This window comes from Hypomesus nipponensis, chromosome 5, assembly GCF_054491055.1.
Source record: "Hypomesus nipponensis isolate SF chromosome 5, ASM5449105v1, whole genome shotgun sequence".
NCBI classification, from domain to species: Eukaryota; Metazoa; Chordata; class Actinopteri; order Osmeriformes; family Osmeridae; genus Hypomesus; species Hypomesus nipponensis.
In genome coordinates, this window is record NC_140365.1 from 6,556,640 (window position 1) to 6,576,250 (window position 19,611).

At 43.3% G+C, this 19,611-nt stretch overlaps 2 protein-coding genes across 7 annotated transcripts; both read right to left on the bottom strand.

Annotated features, from left to right (window-relative positions):
- Window positions 1-96: 96 nt before the first annotated feature.
- On the bottom strand, window positions 97-12,595 carry bckdk (branched chain ketoacid dehydrogenase kinase). 5 transcript variants are annotated; one of them, XR_014755109.1, is made up of 13 exons: window positions 12,201-12,595; window positions 10,907-10,975; window positions 10,316-10,426; window positions 8,973-9,020; window positions 8,353-8,472; window positions 8,146-8,244; window positions 7,982-8,011; window positions 7,368-7,441; window positions 5,255-5,383; window positions 3,134-3,223; window positions 2,256-2,411; window positions 1,454-1,874; window positions 97-528 (listed from the first exon to the last, which is right to left on the bottom strand). XR_014755109.1 is itself a non-coding variant. In XM_084697636.1 (12 exons), exons 1-12 carry the CDS (start codon window positions 12,447-12,449, stop codon window positions 1,730-1,732), a joined length of 1,320 nt encoding a protein of 439 aa, XP_084553762.1. In that variant the 5' UTR covers window positions 12,450-12,595; the 3' UTR covers window positions 97-1,729. The 5 variants fall into 5 exon arrangements, 2 of the variants coding, with proteins under 2 accessions (XP_084553762.1, XP_084553763.1); XR_014755108.1 differs by having other exon boundaries at window positions 1,121-1,874; XR_014755107.1 differs by having other exon boundaries at window positions 97-233; window positions 397-1,874.
- A 459-nt stretch (window positions 12,596-13,054) lies between these two features.
- Window positions 13,055-19,402, bottom strand: lrwd1 (leucine-rich repeats and WD repeat domain containing 1). Of its 2 annotated transcripts, none has more exons than XM_084697633.1 (16): window positions 19,171-19,402; window positions 18,628-18,716; window positions 18,243-18,477; window positions 18,032-18,151; window positions 17,613-17,762; window positions 17,341-17,394; window positions 16,750-17,235; window positions 16,354-16,477; window positions 16,067-16,173; window positions 15,654-15,864; window positions 15,384-15,456; window positions 15,057-15,197; window positions 14,735-14,838; window positions 14,442-14,600; window positions 14,096-14,205; window positions 13,055-13,743 (listed from the first exon to the last, which is right to left on the bottom strand). In XM_084697633.1, the coding sequence occupies exons 1-16, from the start codon at window positions 19,195-19,197 to the stop codon at window positions 13,609-13,611; spliced, it is 2,325 nt and encodes a 774-aa protein (XP_084553759.1). In that variant the 5' UTR covers window positions 19,198-19,402; the 3' UTR covers window positions 13,055-13,608. The 2 variants fall into 2 exon arrangements, with proteins under 2 accessions (XP_084553759.1, XP_084553761.1); XM_084697635.1 differs by having other exon boundaries at window positions 16,360-16,477; window positions 19,171-19,369.
- Window positions 19,403-19,611: the final 209 nt, after the last annotated feature.

Genomic DNA, 19,611 nt, shown 5'->3' on the forward strand with positions numbered 1-19,611 from the left:
CCTTATCTGAAACTGCTTAAATAACCTAAATAAACACTTGTTCTATATACCATATTCAATCAGATGTGCATTCAAAGAAACTGTCAAATGCACCCATGTTGTTGAGAGTTTAATAATGCCCAATAAATATAAACTAATGACATGTCTTGAGGACACAAACATACAAAAAAAATCTGACATCCGCAGAATCCACACCAGTGCATACTGTCAGTAACACCATTCAGTTATTTGGCCTAAAGAGGAAATACAAGAAACACATGAGCATGGGTATGTTAGTCTTCCATTTCATGACCACAAAATCAAGAATGTTTCAGCTTCATCATACTTTTAAAGATGATAAAGGAACAAATATGTATTAAACTTCATTTTAATTTCTAATATCAAACGATACTTTACCATATCTTTTTGAGGGTCTGTAAGTATTCTTTTATTTTGCCAGCAGATGGCACACTTGGACAACAGTCCTTCATGAGGTGCGGTCTTTCAAATTGTAATTCTCATGCTAGAAGAATCTTGGGCCACCCAAACCTTTAAAATCACAAGGAACTATTATTATGCAGGTGCCTACAATCCTTTCTTATACAGTCTAGTGGATACTAAAGGATGTACCTTTCTCCAGAATTCTAGTTCAAGTCCAGAATACTGTATTTACATGATTCTCCTCAAATTACTACTACTACTATAGTACTACAAGGTAAAGTTTTCCTTAGTTTTAATATTTGACCCGTCTCGGAATGTGTGTCAGTAACAAAGAAAAATAATATTCAAAGAGTATTTCAAATAAAACAAACAAGCAAATAATAAAAATTGATATACTTCAAATTCTCTTTTTTCGTAGATAAAGACATAGTAAACTAACACAGAACACCTCTTCTGGTGTTTTGAACCTAAAGTATGTAACTGATAAACTTCTATGCTGCGAGTGATGATTAGCATTTCCAATAATCATTCACAGTGGGGGAAAAACAGGTTAGTTTACTCTCATCTGATGTGGTATATATGTAAAATGTCATGACAGAAAGGATATTGAACTGGTTAATGTTTAAGTAAAATCAGTATACTGTCTTAAGGACCAGCAGCATACAGTAAGGCAACAGAACATCTCTGCCCATCTCCTCACCTGATAGCGCTTACAAAACTGTACTAAACCAAAAGTTTAACTTTTAGTTTCCCTCCAATAACATGCACGCTCTTCCACATGTGTTTTGGCAGTTTTCTCCATGGTGTCCTTCACAGGTAATTCAAGATAAGGTCTTGCAAAGACCAACTTAATCCAAATTCTAATGCATTTCAGACACAAGACCACGCTCATCAGCAATGGTCTTAAAAAATAAGTAACTGACAAATCAATATATTTAAGGCTGGAGATCTTTGTTCCCCCCTTCCCTACCAAATTCACTACACCAACACTAACCACCATGCACTCTGATGACAAGTGCAAAAGTTCACAAACCCTCATGTTACGCAGACAAATGACAGAAAAAAAAGAAGTTGGGAGTGCCAACTCAGAAGAAGCTCTTCCAGTCTTTTCAGCCCGAGGCCAAAAAAAAAGGGACAAGAAGTCGAGTTCAGTTAGTCAGAAGCCGCTCGGCCACTTGAAATGTTCTGGACTGCAGAATGGTGGAACGCCAGCCGGCGTTGAAATGACCAAGCCTCCCATTCGAGGAATACTGGGCCAATCCCATCTTGCCATCTCTCTGGGGTCTCCCAGGCTGAGCAGCAGGGGGTCTCAGACACGGAAACTCTCTCCTTTGCCGTCGATGTGGCGCAGGCGCAAGTAGACATCCGTGCCGATGCCCTGCATGGACTGGATGGATAGAGATCCGCCCAGGTACTCTGCATAAGCCCTGGAGGTAGGCAGGCCAAAGCCAAACCTGCAAGGGAACAGAGGTGGTAAAAAGAGGGATACTGAGGACTAAAAGTTGGATCCACCAACATTAGCTCAACGCACACATCCGAAAATATGTCTGTATTCAGAAATAAACATGGGAGATGACATCATCCCTCTGTACTTAAGTTCTATGAACCACCTAAAAAGTCTGTGGGATATAATTCCTTTCATGTGAGAAACATTGGCCTTTTTCAAATACTTCTCGGACATTATCCTCCCTCATGATCAGCAAATGAACTTTCACCCATCAAGTTGAATTAGCCATCGCATGAAGGAACGGGTGTGAGAAATGATACAAAAAAGGGTCTCGATGCAGCCTGCATGGAAGTGAACTCCAAACTCGTGTCCCTCCGCCTCCTCTTACCCATGCATGGGGCCTGACTGGGGGCCGCTGTTGGTGATGTTGTTGAAGAGGGTGTTCATGCGCGGGTCCTGGGCACTCTCCTCTGCCGTGCTGAAGTGGTAGTCCATCACCTTGTCTATGATGCTGTGAGGAATGCCGCCACCACGGTCCGAGATCCTGACCAAGCAAACCAGATGAGTCAGCATGCAAGCCAACATCAACCGACTTCAGTTAGGAGTAGTATTTTATTCGTTAGAAACTAACTCAAATCAGTTTACGTACTGAGTATAGCATTGCATGTTAAATCCACAACTATGTGCAGATGAAATCCCTGGACTGTTGCTTCCGAGGGCATTTGGGCAAAATGCAGTAAATCAAAATAATTTAACATTATTCCAAAACACCATCCTAGAGCTCTCTCAAAAAAAAAGACCTTAGACCTTTAACTCCCCTTGTATGTATGTATGTCCCCCTTATCCAAACATACAGGCACTTAATACGCTCAGTAGTTCAACACTAGTCAAACATTTTAGCCTCTGTAAATTTGTCTAGTGTAAACACCCATGTCCATTTCCAGTTTTCAGATGGAGCACGAGTACAGCAGTTTGCTGACTAGGTTGTAGCCTCAGGCACGGTTCCCATGGTGATTGTTCTCTCGAAGCACTTTCACCAGAAGGCATCGCACTGATGAGGTGTTAAGTTTCCTATTCAACCTCTTATTCACATTCGGTCTGGTCTGTTACATCTACCTTTTCAGGGTTTTTTTCATTCAAGATGCTGCCCTGTTGCCGACAAGAAGAGTGAACTCTCCCATGAATGATGTCACAGAGGGCATCACCTTCTCCTATCTGCTCCTGCTCAGGTCTCACTGCATCACAACGCAACAGTCAGACCCTCACCTGATGACAAAGTCTGTGTCATTGTTGGCAATGGTGACGCCTACATCTGGCACGTTGTACGGAGTGTCCAGGTGACTTTCCATGGTGGCCCTGTGTGAACAATAAAGAGTTAATTAAAGGAATGGCTTGTTTGCCACTGAAACACAACACTACCAGGATAAGTAACAGGTGTCTCTGGTGGTACATGCCACTTATGCAAGGACCACACCATGAAACACAGCCTTCTGGGAAAGGGGAACCAGAGTCCAACTAAGTGACTGGAGGTGAAGCTCTAAAAGGAACGGTTTCCTTCAGTCTTGTTGCAAATAGACATGTAAAGAAAGACACGTCAGTGCTGGGTCAGCAGCTAGTCAAGCTAAGACATGCTTCATAGGTGGAAGAGGAGGTCACATAAGGGCTTACATTGTACCAGTGGTTTACAGTGAAACACTGCAACACTTTCCAGTTTTACATTTGACTGTTATACAGGAAAAAGCCTTGGCACCAGCTGCCTCCGAATTCAAATCATTCACCAGTAGATTCATCACGCAGCCCCCAAACATTCACAATGCAAAACTTTGTTTGGAGATGATTACATTTCACTTTAAAATGGCTAGCACTGCCAGAGGACAGGACTGAACAACCCTTCATTCTGGTGGTTAGTCACATGACTTTGCAGTAAGTGGCCATGAGGGGGAAAAAGGACGAGGGAAGGACGCTACTTTAGCCTACTGGGTAACAACTAGACTCCCAGCCTGGACAGAGGGGCATGCACTGCACAGTGACTTAGAATTCCCCTGGCAGCAGCTGCAAGTGGCTGTTTTGCCAAGACTTCCAGCCAGGAACACAGCCTGCCTAACCAAGGAACAAAGGGAACACCGGGATCCAGCTCAGTGCTTCCAGTCCAGTAGTATCAGAGGCATGGTGAGAAAGGACAGCAGGTCCCTGGACACCTAACCTCTGCTTAGACCACACCCAGTAAGACAACACAAGCTCGTTTTTGAGTAAGTTGACAGGTCTATATTTTAACCATTTATTGGCAGAGGCCTGAATGTGTATCTAAATTGGCACTTGAATCTGCTAAATGACACACATATTTATACTGTAGAGATGTGAAAGGAGAAGAAAAACATTATTGTTGAACATTCTTTTGTTCAACTCAAGACTTCTCATGACTTTGCTTAAAGAATAAGACAAGACTTTTCCACCATCAATGCATTCGACAAAGATCTGTCTAACTGGATGAGTCAAGTAGCCTGGGCAACTATGACCTACAGTCTCATGTTTTTAGAGGCATGACTCAATTCTGCAGCGCCGGTGTTTATGGTAACAGGCCTCTCGCCAAGGGAAATTCAAATAGCAACCTACCGTCTGGCAATCCTAGCACTACTGACACAAAGACAGGGTCGCAGTGGAAACTAAGGATTTAGGGGAAAGGGCAAATACAGCCGGCATAGCCTCCTCCGATCTTACCAGGAACATCTTCATTACAGGACATCTTCACTGTTTCAGGACATTGCATAACAACCACCCCATACATACACCTGTATCCATCAGGACAAATCTAAACCCTAAAATTAGGCTATTATACTTTATGGCAGTGGCCACTAGCGCAACTAGAGTAGGGGCCATTCTGAAATGACCCACAACATTCCTTCCATAGCCTTTGTTATACAACAAACCTATTAAAGAGGAACTGCTGACCTACTTTTTTACTGTTTACCTGGTTGTTGTTGACTGTTTGGATGGTAAAACATAATAGGACAGATAAAAATCACTCTCTTCAGGCTGACAGTTGATGAAGTACAGATGACAGAGACCTGCTATGACTCCGAACAAAGGTTTAACCATCTTGGCTGGACATTATTGTCTGAGATTCAAGACCTTACTCTGGTTGCAACAGTAATGGTGAAAAACAGTAAGACAAAAGGTTGAATAACTGTCGGATGATGGATGGAGGGGTTAACGTTTCCCAACTGGGCAGATGACACATTAGCTACCGCGAGTGTCGACAATAGCACAATGTCACATTTCTCCTCAGTACATGAGTACTCCTCGCAGTACACAAGTTTATTCTGGGGGGTCTGACACGGAAACTTCTAGAAGTCTCTTCTGTGCTGGAGAACAGAGCCGTCACGCTACCTCATGGCGTTCTTGAGCAGCTCAGGCAGGATGTAGTCCAGGGGGAGGGGGATGAAGGGGAAGCGGGCCGCCACGTGGCCGTTGATCCTCACCCGGGGGGAGTTACCGTACTGGTGCTCACACAGACGCCTGCGGGGGGGAAAACACACAGAGGACACAGTGAAGATGCATACAGGTAGCATGTAGATAGCATACAGATTCATAGTGCATGTTCTGCATGTACTGACTCAGCGGTTAGGGAATCGGGCTAGTAATTGGAAGGTTGCTGGTTCGATTGCCGGCCATGCAATGTCGTTGTGTCCTTGGGCAAGGGACTTCACCCTACTTGCCTCGGGGGGAATGTCCCTGTACTTACTGTAAATCGGTCTGGATGAGAGCGTCTGCTAAATGACTAAATGTAAATGTACTGTTAGAACTGTCTGACAAGCTTATTCTCTTGGCAAAAAGGGGATGAGGCCTTTAACAAGCAAAATAAGTCTATTTGGGGACGTTAATAATGTAATGATTGATCCTGAATCAACAAATGTGCTTCTTCAATCCTATCCACAAGATCAGGTCTACTCCAAAGTTATAAGGCCAGACTGTGATCATGCAGTCTCTGATCAGCACAGCTAATTGGTCAGAAAGGAGAAGCCCTGTTGATTTAGATCCAAGCCCAGTCAGCAATATAAGATCCACATTAGTGCCTTTGTTCTGGTGCAGTCAGAACCAAGCAGTGGAAAGAGGTTGGAAACACACACACACACACACACACACACACACACACACACACACACACACACACACACACACACACACACACACACACACACACACACACACACACACACACACACACACACACACACACACACACACACACACACACACACACACACACACACAGAGAGAGAGAGAGACACAGAGAGAGAAAGAGAGAGAGAGACAGAGAGAGAGACAGAGAGAGAGATACAGAGAGATACAGAGAGAGAGATACAGAGAGAGAGATACAGAGAGAGAGATACAGAGAGAGAGATACAGAGAGAGAGATACAGATTGGAGACAGAGAGACAGAGAGAGAGATGGTGGAGACGGTGGAATTAAAATGGAGTGAGAGAAAAATAGATTGAGGGTGAGACAGTGAAAGAGAGAGAGGGAGACAGAGACAGTGAGATACTATCCGAGAGGGAGATAGCAGTGTGATGGAGAAGGGCCCAGAGTGAGAGAGAGCAGCTGCACATTCCTAGAGAGGCTGAGCTGGGTGAACAAGAGCACATAGGGTCTGCTTTTGAGGGTCTGTGCATGTGTGTGTGTGTCAAACTATTTGTGTACACTGCACACACACATTTATGTGTGATTGTGACTTTGAACTTGTGACCCTCACACATTGCAAATGGAAAACTTTGACCTACATAGCACTGTCACAACCGTAACCATTCTGTTAGTATATTCTAGATTGATTGTTGAATATGTATAACATTTTAGATTAATTCATTAAAGAGAGCATGTTTTAACTTTACTAAAGAGAGTGTCATTGACCAAGAAAGAAAGCCATCTACAATTTAATGTTCCAGCGATTTACAATCAAGCAGTAAACAAGTATTGCTCACTAAAAACTGGTTTGGTGATTAAAAAAAAAGGAAGGTGTGCTTAAGTTGTTCAAGTTGTGATTTGATAGGACTTTCCTGTTGCTTTGAGGAGTGTCTGACTTAAGTGATTACAGGGGAGACAATGTCTTTCACTGTTCTCTGAACAGGGCTGAACTGTTATGTGATCCTAGTTGATAAACCAAATATTTCAAAAGGAGAAGCAGTTGGAAGGAGGCATAGCTACGCAGAGTATCAGTTCTTGCGAGGTGTTTAGGCAAGAGACGTTCCCCTATTCAAGCCGCTTATTACAAACAGCTACAGGGGCATTTGCTTCCTTTTAATGTCACTTAAGTCACAGATTAGCCAGAACAAAGGCTCATGCTTCATGTCCACACATCGGCCTGACTTGTTGATAACTTTTTACTTCATGCCTTATCGGCTTATCTCCACTGTCACTATCCAGGATCAGCTGGAGGTTAAAACAATACTAGCGTTTAGTGAGGCTACTGAAACCAAAAGGATATCGGCTGCGAAACTGCACTCACCTTGCAAAGTCCACCCACTTCTCAATGATCTTTTTGGGGGAAAGACGCCGGCAGATGATTCCAACGAAATCAGGCTGCAATAAAGGACCAAAAAAATGCTATCAGAGGACATTTTTTCGAGTTTGGCAAATTCTTCAGGGCTTGGACACAGGTTGAACATCAGTCAATCAAATGATGCACATCATCACACATCTCATAATTTGAGAGATCTAGATTCTGCTGGGTAACAGCACTTCTGGACCAGTGTTTACAGTGACCTGACTCTGAGCCGCACAGGAATGTTGTACACTTAGTCAGGAAGTCTGCAATCCAGAACTGACTAAAAGTGCTTCATCACTCTCATGGCCAGAACTGTTTATATATAGTCTTATAAACGGGGTCATATGGCTATTTAGAAGCACACTGGGCACACACGCCAGCCTCTAACGTCACTGGCGCACAGGGCTGCCAAAAATCGTAGGAGTTCATTGGCTGAGTGGGCTAGGTTACATTCGCATACAGCTTCAGAATACAAGATACAAATAAACTGAGGTGAAAGTCATAGAGGCAGACTGCTGCTTCTATTCAGACTGCTGCCTCTATTCAAACACAGGGCCTTTGACTGTGGGACTCACATTTACGGGGTCGCTCATGTGTTCTGTGATCTGGAACATTTTAAGGAAAAACCAAATAAAACGTATAATCAAATGATTCCCTAACTATTCAGATGACATCCATAGAGCTTATTCACAAAAGCTCTTGAAGATACCAGAAAACCATGTATGAAGTGATAACACACATTTTCCTCATGTAGGGACAAATGATGGGTGGCCAGCATCCTGATTCCAAGACGAGAGGTGAGGGTGGTGTCCAGGAAGTTACGGACCAAGGTCTCGTCCTGAAATAAAACCATTTTAATTGGTCACCAAAAAAAAACACATTCCACAACTGTCAAAGTAACTGAACAAAAACTCGTCTGCAGTATGAATTGCTGAGCGAAGGGTACCTGGATGTGTCTGCGACACTCCCTGAAGCCCTCGGCGAGGAGGGTGACCACGTCTTTGTGGTCATCCAGCAGCTGCTGGACCAGCTTACTGAAGCGACCCTCCATCTCCTGGTCCTTGATCTGGCAGAATGACAACAATTTAATTTCAAGTGTTCCATGATTTCATCATTTCTGGTCAGCATAATTGTAAGGCTTCTTTTTACCAGAAGACTGCTCCTCAAAAGCTATTATTTACTGCTAAATCGACAAGAAATGATGTCTACTTAGCTCTGAGGTTTGGGGAGGAAACTCCCTTTTAGGAAGTCCGAGCTGTGTAGTAATGTATTTGATCACAATCTACAACTTGTGCCTCTAGCATTTTATATATACATGTACACACAGAACTGGGATTGAATGCACTTCTGAAGGAAGATTTTGTTGTTATCTGAACACCCCATTTATAACAGTAAACTATTTATGGGTACTCAAAAAAGGCTGAGTAGTGGGGGTGGAGCATGTTGCATAGAAGTTTCCAAGTTGCAAACAGAGCTTGGGACAGATATATGACTACCCAGGGGCCAAGAACTTGAACTTGGCCAACTCCCTCTTCCTCCTTTGGAGTGCACGTGTGTGGAACTCACCGGAGGGAACTCGCACAGCTTGTGGTAGGCTCGAATGTAGAGTTCATGCTAAGAGAAAAGAGGCACATTGGGGGGGACAGGGTTAGCGTGTACCCTGCTCTGTTTAGCAGTGGTGTGTGAGGGGAACTAACCCTCCCTTCTAAGGGGCCCTGTTACTGGACCTCAAAACAACACATGGTTCAACATGAGGAAAGCTCCATTACAGGAATGCAGGGAGGATGAGTCTTCAAAGAATCTTTTTTTTTTCACAGGGAAGATCTGCAAAACATGTCACTCCAAACTATGCCTCTTAAATAGACGTAAACAGGCATCTTGTACCAATATAACCTGAGAAAACTGTTGCTTATCAGTCTGTGATTGATTCAGTTGATTTGGACAATATGAATATGGCAAACAAAAAACTGTTAATATGCCAAATAATAACAAATAAATAATAATAAAAGCAGTAGGCAGGTAAACTGTTTACAGCAGGAGACCGCAGCATATCCATTTCTTTTCAGACAGGGGGATTTCTTTTCAGACACAATCTTTTGTTGTCTGGCGGGCAGACACCTTGCTGAACACAAAGAGTATGCCAGTCCCATGAGGTAGGATCTGGGTGAAAGGTCATCAGTACCAACAGCCTGCTGAGGTAAGTAGGCCTTGCATTAGAGCTTATAAACAAAGAAAAACCTCTTGAAATTACAAATGGCCTTTCATTCAACCTTGCAATGCAAGAATAGTTATCATTGGATCAACAATGCTTAAGGGTTTTACTGTGCTATGGTTCACCAATCATTTCCAAATGTCCTGACATTAAAGGGCTACAATACAATCTCAGACATGGAAAACCTTATAGTAATGATTTGTGAATCTTCAACGTTTACAAGTCTTAACACTTGCATTACTGCATGTGGAGTTTTGCTGGCTGAAAGCTTTAGCACTCAAACTTGGGGAGCTAGTGGACCAAGATTTAATTGACCTGATTGCAGTACATCTAACAAAGAGGCGACTTTGTTTGCCAGATAAACAGTGGATCAATTGGTCGATGTTGGAAGCTGATGAACAAAACACTTTCAAGGTAGTTGTGTAACAAATGCATTCTTAACGAATGCCACTCCGAGGTCGATCTATTTTGAAAAACACCAATGTTCTTTGCACCTGCCAAGAACATTCTAAACGCAAGTCGTTGGTCCCTTCCCTTGTTTTACAAGTTAGGCAAGGCAGGAATGGAAAAAGACAACATAAACATGAAGCTGTAATTACCATTTAAAAAGTCGTAGACAGAGGGAGGGACATGGAGTAATAAGTAAGCCCAGACTTCTTGCATCCCTCTTGCCAAAGCCTCTGTACACTGTACTCACCACTTGCAGTATGGTTGGGTTGCAGCCAATGATGAAGGGCAGACTACGGAAGCCTTTGATGCGGTGGGCAATGCGCACCGGCAGCTCCTTGTGTAGGTATGTAGCACTGCTCTGAAGTTACAATAAAGTACATGGTCAGTAGGACACTAAACACAAGTCAATAGACAGCTAATTGTATTAATGATTGCGCATGGGTCCTGGGAAAGTCGGGTTTGAACCTGGACAGAGACTTGCTTTTAATATATCATGTACATTCATGTTAATCATTTAGAAGTGTTGCTGAAAACCATCCCATCACAAAAGGAGATATTCCAAAAAGGGCAAACATGTCGATCAACAGCCAGAGCATTTAGACTTGGTTCCATCTCTTGTTCAAGGTGATATTCTGGGGCAAAAGCCAACCAGAACTAGGACCTACTGTATTGTGATATTTCTCACTGTCTCAAAGTCATAAATAGTAGTTTAGAAGTAAATACAAACAATACAACTACAAAGTGTGATGGTGTATACTAGAGAGCTTCCTTATTTAGTTTGAAATATTTTATTTAGTTCTATTCCATCACAAAGTTAGAGGAATCAGGAAGTATTTACCAAGACATGATGTCCATCTGGAGACTTCCCAGCATACAACAGGGTTGCTGGTGTCAGTCTGACCGATGCCTAGGAGAAAACAGACCAAGGGAAGTCAATATATTGGCTAAATGAGTATAGGTGACATAGCCACTAGCAGACCTACAGGACACTACACCAGCAGGGTTTTACATTAAGTTTGTGCCCTACCACCCTAAATAATTCAAATGAGACCAAGGCATTACCATATTATGAACATATTATTACATTAATTCAACTGCAAGCAAGTAGGCATGGCAACATTTGAGAAACATTTTGAGTTGAAGGATCTTCTGAATGGGATATAATTTCCTGGTGGGGACCACATATACCTCTTTGTAAAGATGCAGGCTATTGTGTTTCTGCATTAACATGGTCTTACATTTCTTCCCTCTCCCTCTCCCTCTCCCTCTACATTAATGAGACCCCACGACTCAAATTAGCAAGTCCTTTGTCATTCAATCACAACAAAGACAGTTCTTGCAAACTACTGTCCATGCACACAGTGTGTTACCTAGAAGACTGTGCATGTGATTGATTCAACTGAAGGGTTTAATCAAGGATTGAGGGCCTTGTTAGTTTATTGTCAACCCTCTGACAAGATTTAAACAGAACCATGTTGCCTTTAACTGTATAGATAATAGTGCAATTTCCCCCTATGGACAGTAAGCGCTGATCAACTCCAGTCTAGAAGATAGTTGAATTAATTAATTGTTGCATGGGCTGGAGTAAATTTAGATTATCGTAAACATTTTAGACAGTTTATCGATGTAAGAAATTAACCTCCTGGTAACCCGAAAGACTTAGGAAAAGGGACGAGGCTGCCGGTACAGTATTACCAAGTGTCAAGGTAAGCCCTTGTCTCTCTGTCCCTGTTGAACAGTGCACTTGTCTGGATCTGACCTTGCGGTAACCCGTGAGTTACTGACAATACATTCAACGACTGGTCCTCAGGCTAGCAACAGCAATTCATATTAGTCTCGGATTGTCATCCTTCTCATCTTGTGTAAGTGACAGAAAGCTAGGGTTGGCAAAATTAATTACATGGGTATGTTGGAGGGTGTTAGACAATATATGGCACCAGGCTCAGCTTGCTAGCGGCTACTTACTATTTCTACCAACGTCCTAGAAATGCTAATGCTAGTACGACTAGCAGCCAGCTGAGGCCAGTTTGAAGTGCCAGTGAGTCGTTATATTATGCAGGAGATAGCTAGCAAGCTAGCTAGCTAAAGCACTTGGTGACAGGCACATGCTAGTAGACAGCAACATTAAGTACCTTCTCTGCTGAAACATCGATTGCAGACTGGTTGTAAAACGACGTTACTGTTTTGGACCTCTCTCGCGCCAGCTCTGTATGTCCTTGTTGAATTGAAGACGTTGAACGAAATCTTTCCCCGTCTGTGGTGGCTGAAAGAGGGGAGATGGTTTTTGTGACGGGGGCCAGTACAAGTCGGCTCACCCGTGGGCTTGATATTGTACCACAGCCCAGCATCTCCAACGCTGTTCCAGTCACTCTACGACGCATTTTGAAAATTGTTCTTCACGAACAGGAGAATCTATATCTAAATTCTCAAATTCAATGTCTGCCTCTACAGGCCATCAGTCTACACTTTTCTACCGTGCACAAAGGCACGTATCTGAAAACAAAATAAAGGGGGTACATACGGCTTTATACCGAGATTGACCAGTCTTAAACGGTGTTATTTACAAGACGGTCGGTCCAGCCAATCATAGAAAGGAAAGGCGGAGATAACGAAGTGGCCACTCCCGTACATCCAGAACGTAGTGTGCGTGCAATAAACAATAGGACCGAGAAGGACTAAAGTACACCATGTTCTTTTTAACTAGGAACCCCTCTATATATGAAGCATCTCCGATGGAGATTATAATATTTCACGGTACAAGCTTTGCAGATAGGTGGCAAATGTTGTTTAAAAATACGATGGGCAAAAATGTGTTGACATCCTCAGCTGGAAATGTAATCGATTTCTGGCATTTCAGTGTGTTGAGTGACACACTGGCAATAACAACTACATCCTGTACGCTGCATCTTTAAATAATGGAAAGGAAACGGGTTCCATCATTTTTGTATTTGTATATTTGTAAAGAAGGTACATGGTTTCACTGATGTTAAGGAATAGCCACAAGGCTACACATGTATTGCAATGTGGTTTATTGAGCACATAACTTGTTCATAGCAATTCAATTACCAACTGGGTCATCTGCATGTGTACTCATGCATCTAAAACATTAGCCATGTTGAACAATACTACATTTGACAAGCAACATCCTTGTTATTTTTCTCTGAACAATTAAAAATGTTAAAAATTAAAAAGTAAAACAATGAAAACACTATACAGTCAAACATATTTGGTTTCATCAACCCGTTTGTGCACTTTCCATACTCTTCATCTTGCCAGTTGCTGCCAAACCCACTGTTAACATTGAGTTTCAAGGAGAGTCATAGTCAAGGATATACTGAGATGCATTTGTATACCCACATCACTGATCAACACTATAATACAGACTGAAAAGTTGTTTTTCTTTTTATGAACCAGGCGACGAGGTCCAACAACACACGCTCAGATGAGGGGAAAGGAGACTGCAGAGGTGCCCTGCAGAAGTATTGGGATGCAGCCAGTCTCATGACTGCTGAGGCCCAGCCGCTGATGTCTTCCTGTTCCTCAGCACTCATCTCTCTTCAAAATGACCACAATGTTCTTATCTGTGAGGGCCACCGTGTACTGGAGGTCAGGGTCCATTGCTACGCTGTTGATTGAAGCACCCACAACTTTGTCCTCTACTGGCCACTCCAAAATCTGAAATCAGTGAAATTACATGACTCAACTGATGCTTGCTTATTGTTCATCATCAGTGAAAAGTTTGATCACACACACACACACACACACACACACACACACCGATAGGATTACTGCTGACACCTACTGGTCACTGTAAACACACACATCCTGTTGCACATCTTGTACAAAAAGTTACCAAAATAGGTTAACCCTTAACTTCCTGACCTGATATGCTAGATGGTGGTATTAGTTATGTAAATAAATCAACGTGTCTATATACAGTTTGCTGTTATCTTTCATAGATAGTTGTTGGACATGAACACCAGCTGTTATTGTGTGTAAGGGAACGAGAGCAGCAGAAACCCAGTACCTCTGTAGCTGGGACAGCCTTCCTGCTCTGTGAGCTGGTCTTAGGGAGGTCTGTGACGTGGTACCTCCATAGTCTCCCCTTGTCGTCCCCACACACCACGTAGCCCTTGCCTGAGGAGAACACATGACTGCTTAGAGGATGAAAGGCACCATTACAGTTGTGAACTGACCATTTCCATGTGGATCTAAATGGCTCAAAACTTTTTTTTTCTAAACAGTGAGAACAAATTGGGACATGTTATGTGTTTCTCTTCTCCTTACAGCCAAGACATGTGACTTGAACTGTAAATGGTTTGTAGTACACGTTGTGACCTGTCGAGCGTGTGTTGTGCTTGGGGAAGACTCACTGGGGCAGGTGTTGAGAGACAGGTAGGGGATATCCGTGTTGGCCCACTGCAGCTCTGCCAGGATCACAGCGCACATCTGCTTCTTCTTACTGGGCCGCTGGGTGCATGTGTCCCTCCAGCTCCACAGGTAGATGGAGCCCTGCATGTGGCTTTTAGAGGCTGGGAAGGAGAGAACATTTGCATTTCAGGGTTAGCCCTTGGAATTTGCATCACAGGGTTAGTCATTGCATCAACACTATATGGAGGTTTTAAGACTGACGATGTCTAACGAGTAGAAAAGTAGTGGGACCCACCAACAATATCGTCGCTGAGAAATGCCAGGCCATCAATAGTGTGGTAGTCAGTGTCCTTGTCCTCCTTGTCATACACAGGGAAGGTGACCTCATATTCAGCAGACCTTGATGGGGATAAGATATTTTTTTTTTTACAACTATTACAACCTCCACTAACACAAAAACAAGACACACGGCCCAAGTTCTAGATAAATAACCAGGTTCTAGATTTCCCTCATGCCACAGAAAAACTACGGTTTATGAGGGGTGGTCGTTTCGCACTTGAGTCAGGAGTAGGGAGTTCCGAGGGAGGAAAATATCCTGAAGAGCGCCACCCGCTCACCTGTTCATGGTGTTCTTGCTGAGCTGGATGTTGTAGCAGTGCAGGCCGTCCTCACAGGCAGCTAGGAGGTGCGTGTCTGGGCTTGAGGGGGCCAGGCAGAGGTGTAGGGGTGTGGAGGTGGCCTCCAACACCAGCAGCTGACTGGAAGGGGAAAAAGAGAAATGGTCCCATTAGTACCTGTATTTAGGTTTGATTCGTTGGCGTCTGTAGCCTCATTTAGAAAATCATCTTCCAAATGTGCCTGAACATGATTCAGCGTGCTGCCAAGTGTCACAGACGTTAATGTAAAACTAGCAAAATCCTTTCAAGCGCCCATCGGTCACTCACATGACTTTGAAATTGTACTCGCTGTCCACTCCACCGATGTCCCACATCAGGATTCTTTTATCATAAGTTCCAGCTACAGAGGTGGAAGAAGTGGTAAACATAAAAACATTAGAAGAACAAACAATGACTCATTGGGCACACTTAGCAGACCGTCAAAGTCAGTAGCTACATAGTTAACATTCCAGTGTTCTTTTCAGATACAGACCAACAAAACATAATTGAAGGTGTACATTTCATATAAAAAGGGATCACAAAATGGCCGACACTCACTAAACAGGAAGTTGCCCTGCTGTGGGCTGAAGCGCAGGATTGAGATGGCTTTGCGGCTGGCACGGAACTCTCCGTACGCCAGGTTGGCTCTGGGGTGGATCAGTTTCACCATGCCCCTCTTGCCCCCCGCCGCCAAGATACGGCAAGGCCGCACACTGCCACCTCCCTCCCGCGACATCAGCACCAACGACCACGCGAGGGAGAAGAACTCCTGGAGGGCCGACAATGAGACGTCGTCAGATCAAATGCAAACACACAGAACGACTACACGTTCAGCCTGTAAAGATGGAGATGTGTGAACCTGATAGCGATAGGAGTGAGATTGACAAGATGAAGATCACGATGGTATTTGAACATGGGGTGTGAATGCCCTCTAGTGATTTGAAGCGGTGGTACACAAAAGCTAGTCTCACCTCTCCAGGAACCTTGTGTTTCTTCAACACCTTTCCCGTATCGCAGTCGATTAAACACACAGAATCTCCCCCACAGGTGGCCACTATACGACTCTCTCCACTCGCAGCTGTCAAGAAAATAGAGTATTAGCTATCAATGAAGGAAATGGCATGTCTTCTATTTACAATACAAAACAGTCTTTGGGAGTCAAATCTAATTTTATAAACTTTTGACCCTGTCAACACAGTCAGCTCTCAGTGGCTGAAGCATGCATACAAACAGCCATCCAGCAGGGAGAAGTACTCACCGCTACCTGAGAAACCAGGAGGCGGCTGGAAGGCACAAGCCCACAGCTGGGTGCTGAGGTCGTTGGGGCTGTCGTTTCTACTGTGACACTGCAGAGCACAGTGGGGCTTCAGACTCACCGGCTCCTGCAGGGATAGATGGAGAGATGAAAAGAGTAGAAAGGGGGGAGATGGTTGATAAAGGAAGATGGATGGGTTGGGGTGTTAATCAATGAGACAACAACAACTGCCTTGTGGGTAACCATCAAGGAGCTGATACCAGAACAATGGAAGCCGTGGCCAACCTGAGTGGTCTATCAAACAATGGTACTCATAGGTAGGCCTCTGAATGACTTGTATGAGATACTCTACCTCTTGAAACACATGAGTTGTTGTGCGTAGAGTTTGGTAAATCTCACCTTAGGCACGGAGTACACATTTTTAGTTGGCTTTCTGTTGCTCCCATTGACCTCTCTGTGTTGATGTACGGAAGGTGTCTTGCTCTGTTTGGCAGGTGGTGTGTCCGCTTTGAGCTGCTGCTCTTTCAATGCTTTCCTTGGGGTCTCCGATCGTCTAGGCTGCACCCTAGTGGGGGTGGAGGAGGACTGCACTGCTTGACGTGGGCTAGCTGCACTGGTCTGGTCCACTTTCTGAGGGGTGTTGAGTCTACGGTTGGATTTCCGTGGGCTATCTTCTGGTAGCACCCTGGAGGGAGTGGCTGGAGCGTGCACTGCTTTACGTGGGCTTGCTGTAGTGGACCGGTCCACTTTCTGAGGGGTGTTCTGTACGCGGATAGACTTGCGTGGGCTAGCCTCCACCGTGTCTTGGGAAATAACTTTTATTTTTCTCTGAGGGGTGCCAAAGTCAGAGTCAGCTGCAGATGTGGAGAGTTTTCTTTTGGGAGTCTGATAAAAAAAAGAGAGAACAGATGAGCGGTCACACAGAATAACAAACTTAACTAAATACTCTTACAACGTTTGCGAGACTAAATTCTACAAGTGTAAACTGACCTTGTCTTTAGGCTGAATCAGAGAGTCAAAGAACTCTGTAGCTATCCTTTCCACCTGTGAGACAGTGAAAGAAACCAGTAAGAAATAACCCCAATACCAGAGACAAAAATACTAATAATGGCAATACTATCTACTGACAATACGACAAACTAGACAGCAACTGTCAGCAATTGAAGATTGTGTACAAACGTTGTGTACTATCTTTTTTTCCAACTGAAACCTTTAAAGAGCTACTCAAAGGAGTGGTTTATATGAGTATTTCATCAACCTACCCTCCATTTAGTGTAGCCATTAATGGACTTTGGACCATATTGGACCTGATGGACAGCCTTTTTGACAAAATTTCTCTTCACTTTGGCAATTTCCTCTCCCATGGCGGGGTTAGGGAGAGAGATGACATCACTCTCCCACACGGCCACCACCTAGAAATCACAGAAACACGCAATCATCAAGGATGTACACAGCCTCATAAGATCTCTCAGACCATCATTCTCAAACAAATTACTTTTCAAGAGTGCCCATTTCTAGTCTAGGATCCATTTTGTGCAGTTTCTGTGGTCAAGATTATTGCCTATCAATATTGCTGTTAACTTGGCAGGCTAACACGAGCATCTAACTGCCCTGTTGACTGTTGAGCATTGTGATACTCAATGAGAAACAACAACAACTTGATAAATGAGTCCATTCATACCCTGGTCCTAAGGTTTTCTCCGGCGATGAAGCGTACATGGTTGGCTGTGGTGCTAATGTCCTTCCCATTATAAACCCTCATCTTAGGCAGGAGCACCATCAGCTTGTAGTTGTCATTGACCTGAAAAAAATGTAATCATACATTAAACAATTTGAAACACAAAAGAAAGCCCATGTAAAAAAAATAAAAATAAACCTAGATCGATACTTACTGTAAGGTATAGGTTATCCTCAACTTTCAGCTCCTCCAATGAGGTCAGTGATTCAAGTGTGGTGACATCCTCCAGGTCATTGTTGCTTAGGTCCAGTTTGAGCAAGGAGGGCAAACACAGACCCTGGGGCATCTCTTCAAGAGAGTTCCCAGATAAGTCCAACTGTTCCAAACATTTGAGGCGAGAGAGCAATGGAACAGGCAAGTCCTCACTCTTAAGGCCCAACTTTGAGAGGCTGTGAAGGGGCACACACGAATGGGTTAGTAGGGCGAGTCCCATATCGATGTTTTGGATAAATCTCATATTATACATGATAAAATAAGCACAAACCAAAACATTTGAGCATACGTTTACCTTGTATAATACACCATATGCCTTGACTTACTTGAGTATCTTTATTTGTTCCAGTTTCGAGGTTTTTGGCGTGCATCTCTCCAACAGAAGTTTCTCCGTTAACTTCTCCATGGTATGTCTCTGACAAAGTGTGTGAACGAAAGAGCTCAGCACTTAAACTTAATATACGTGTACACAGAGGGGCGTAGCTCATTTAACTAGAAACTAGCCAACACGTCACACCTATACAGGGTTTTTGATGCAGTTCTAGCTAGGTTGGTTAACGTGGGGCATGGGGTGGGGGGTTATTTCGATTCAATATTGTGTGCATGACTGCGTCCGTAGTATTTAAAAACTGACCTGAAACTGACCTGAAACTAAATGAAAGTAACGTGTGAATGCACGATGCTAACGATGAACCATTTCTGAACTGCATTAAATAGCCTACGTGTTCCTGCGTTCTGATTCAGATTCAAGGCATTGCTGGTTCTAACGAGGTAAAGATAGTCAATAACCAGTTCGAAAGTAAAACGCAACAATAATAACCCGCACTAGTGAAGACGATCTACAGTAACGTTAATTACGATGAACTTACCAGTAAAATTTCGCTGGCACGGGACATCTGCAAGTCTTGCAACTTTCCCGGGAAAAAGTGATGGGTTAATCACGTGGTCAACATCATTTCCGCAAATCGGTGGAGGTTGAATAAAGATCGACTTACTAATAGAAAACCTCTTTCTGATCTTTTACAAAGAATTACAAATATACATTCAAATTATATTGTATTCCTTTAATGAGAAAGCTGTCAAAACAATTGATGTCTGTGCTTTCTATATGGTCTTTGTATGATTTTTGCTGTGTTGTACCGTCTTGCATTCTTGTATGTGTTGGCATACTCTGTAGGCTAATTGATTGTATTTCTGCAATAAAAATAATAATAAAAAATAAATAAATTATCGACTTAGAAGTAAGCCAAGTAGACTAACATTTATGAAAGCCAGTCACCTACCAGCAATGTTGTTGATCAGTAGTATTT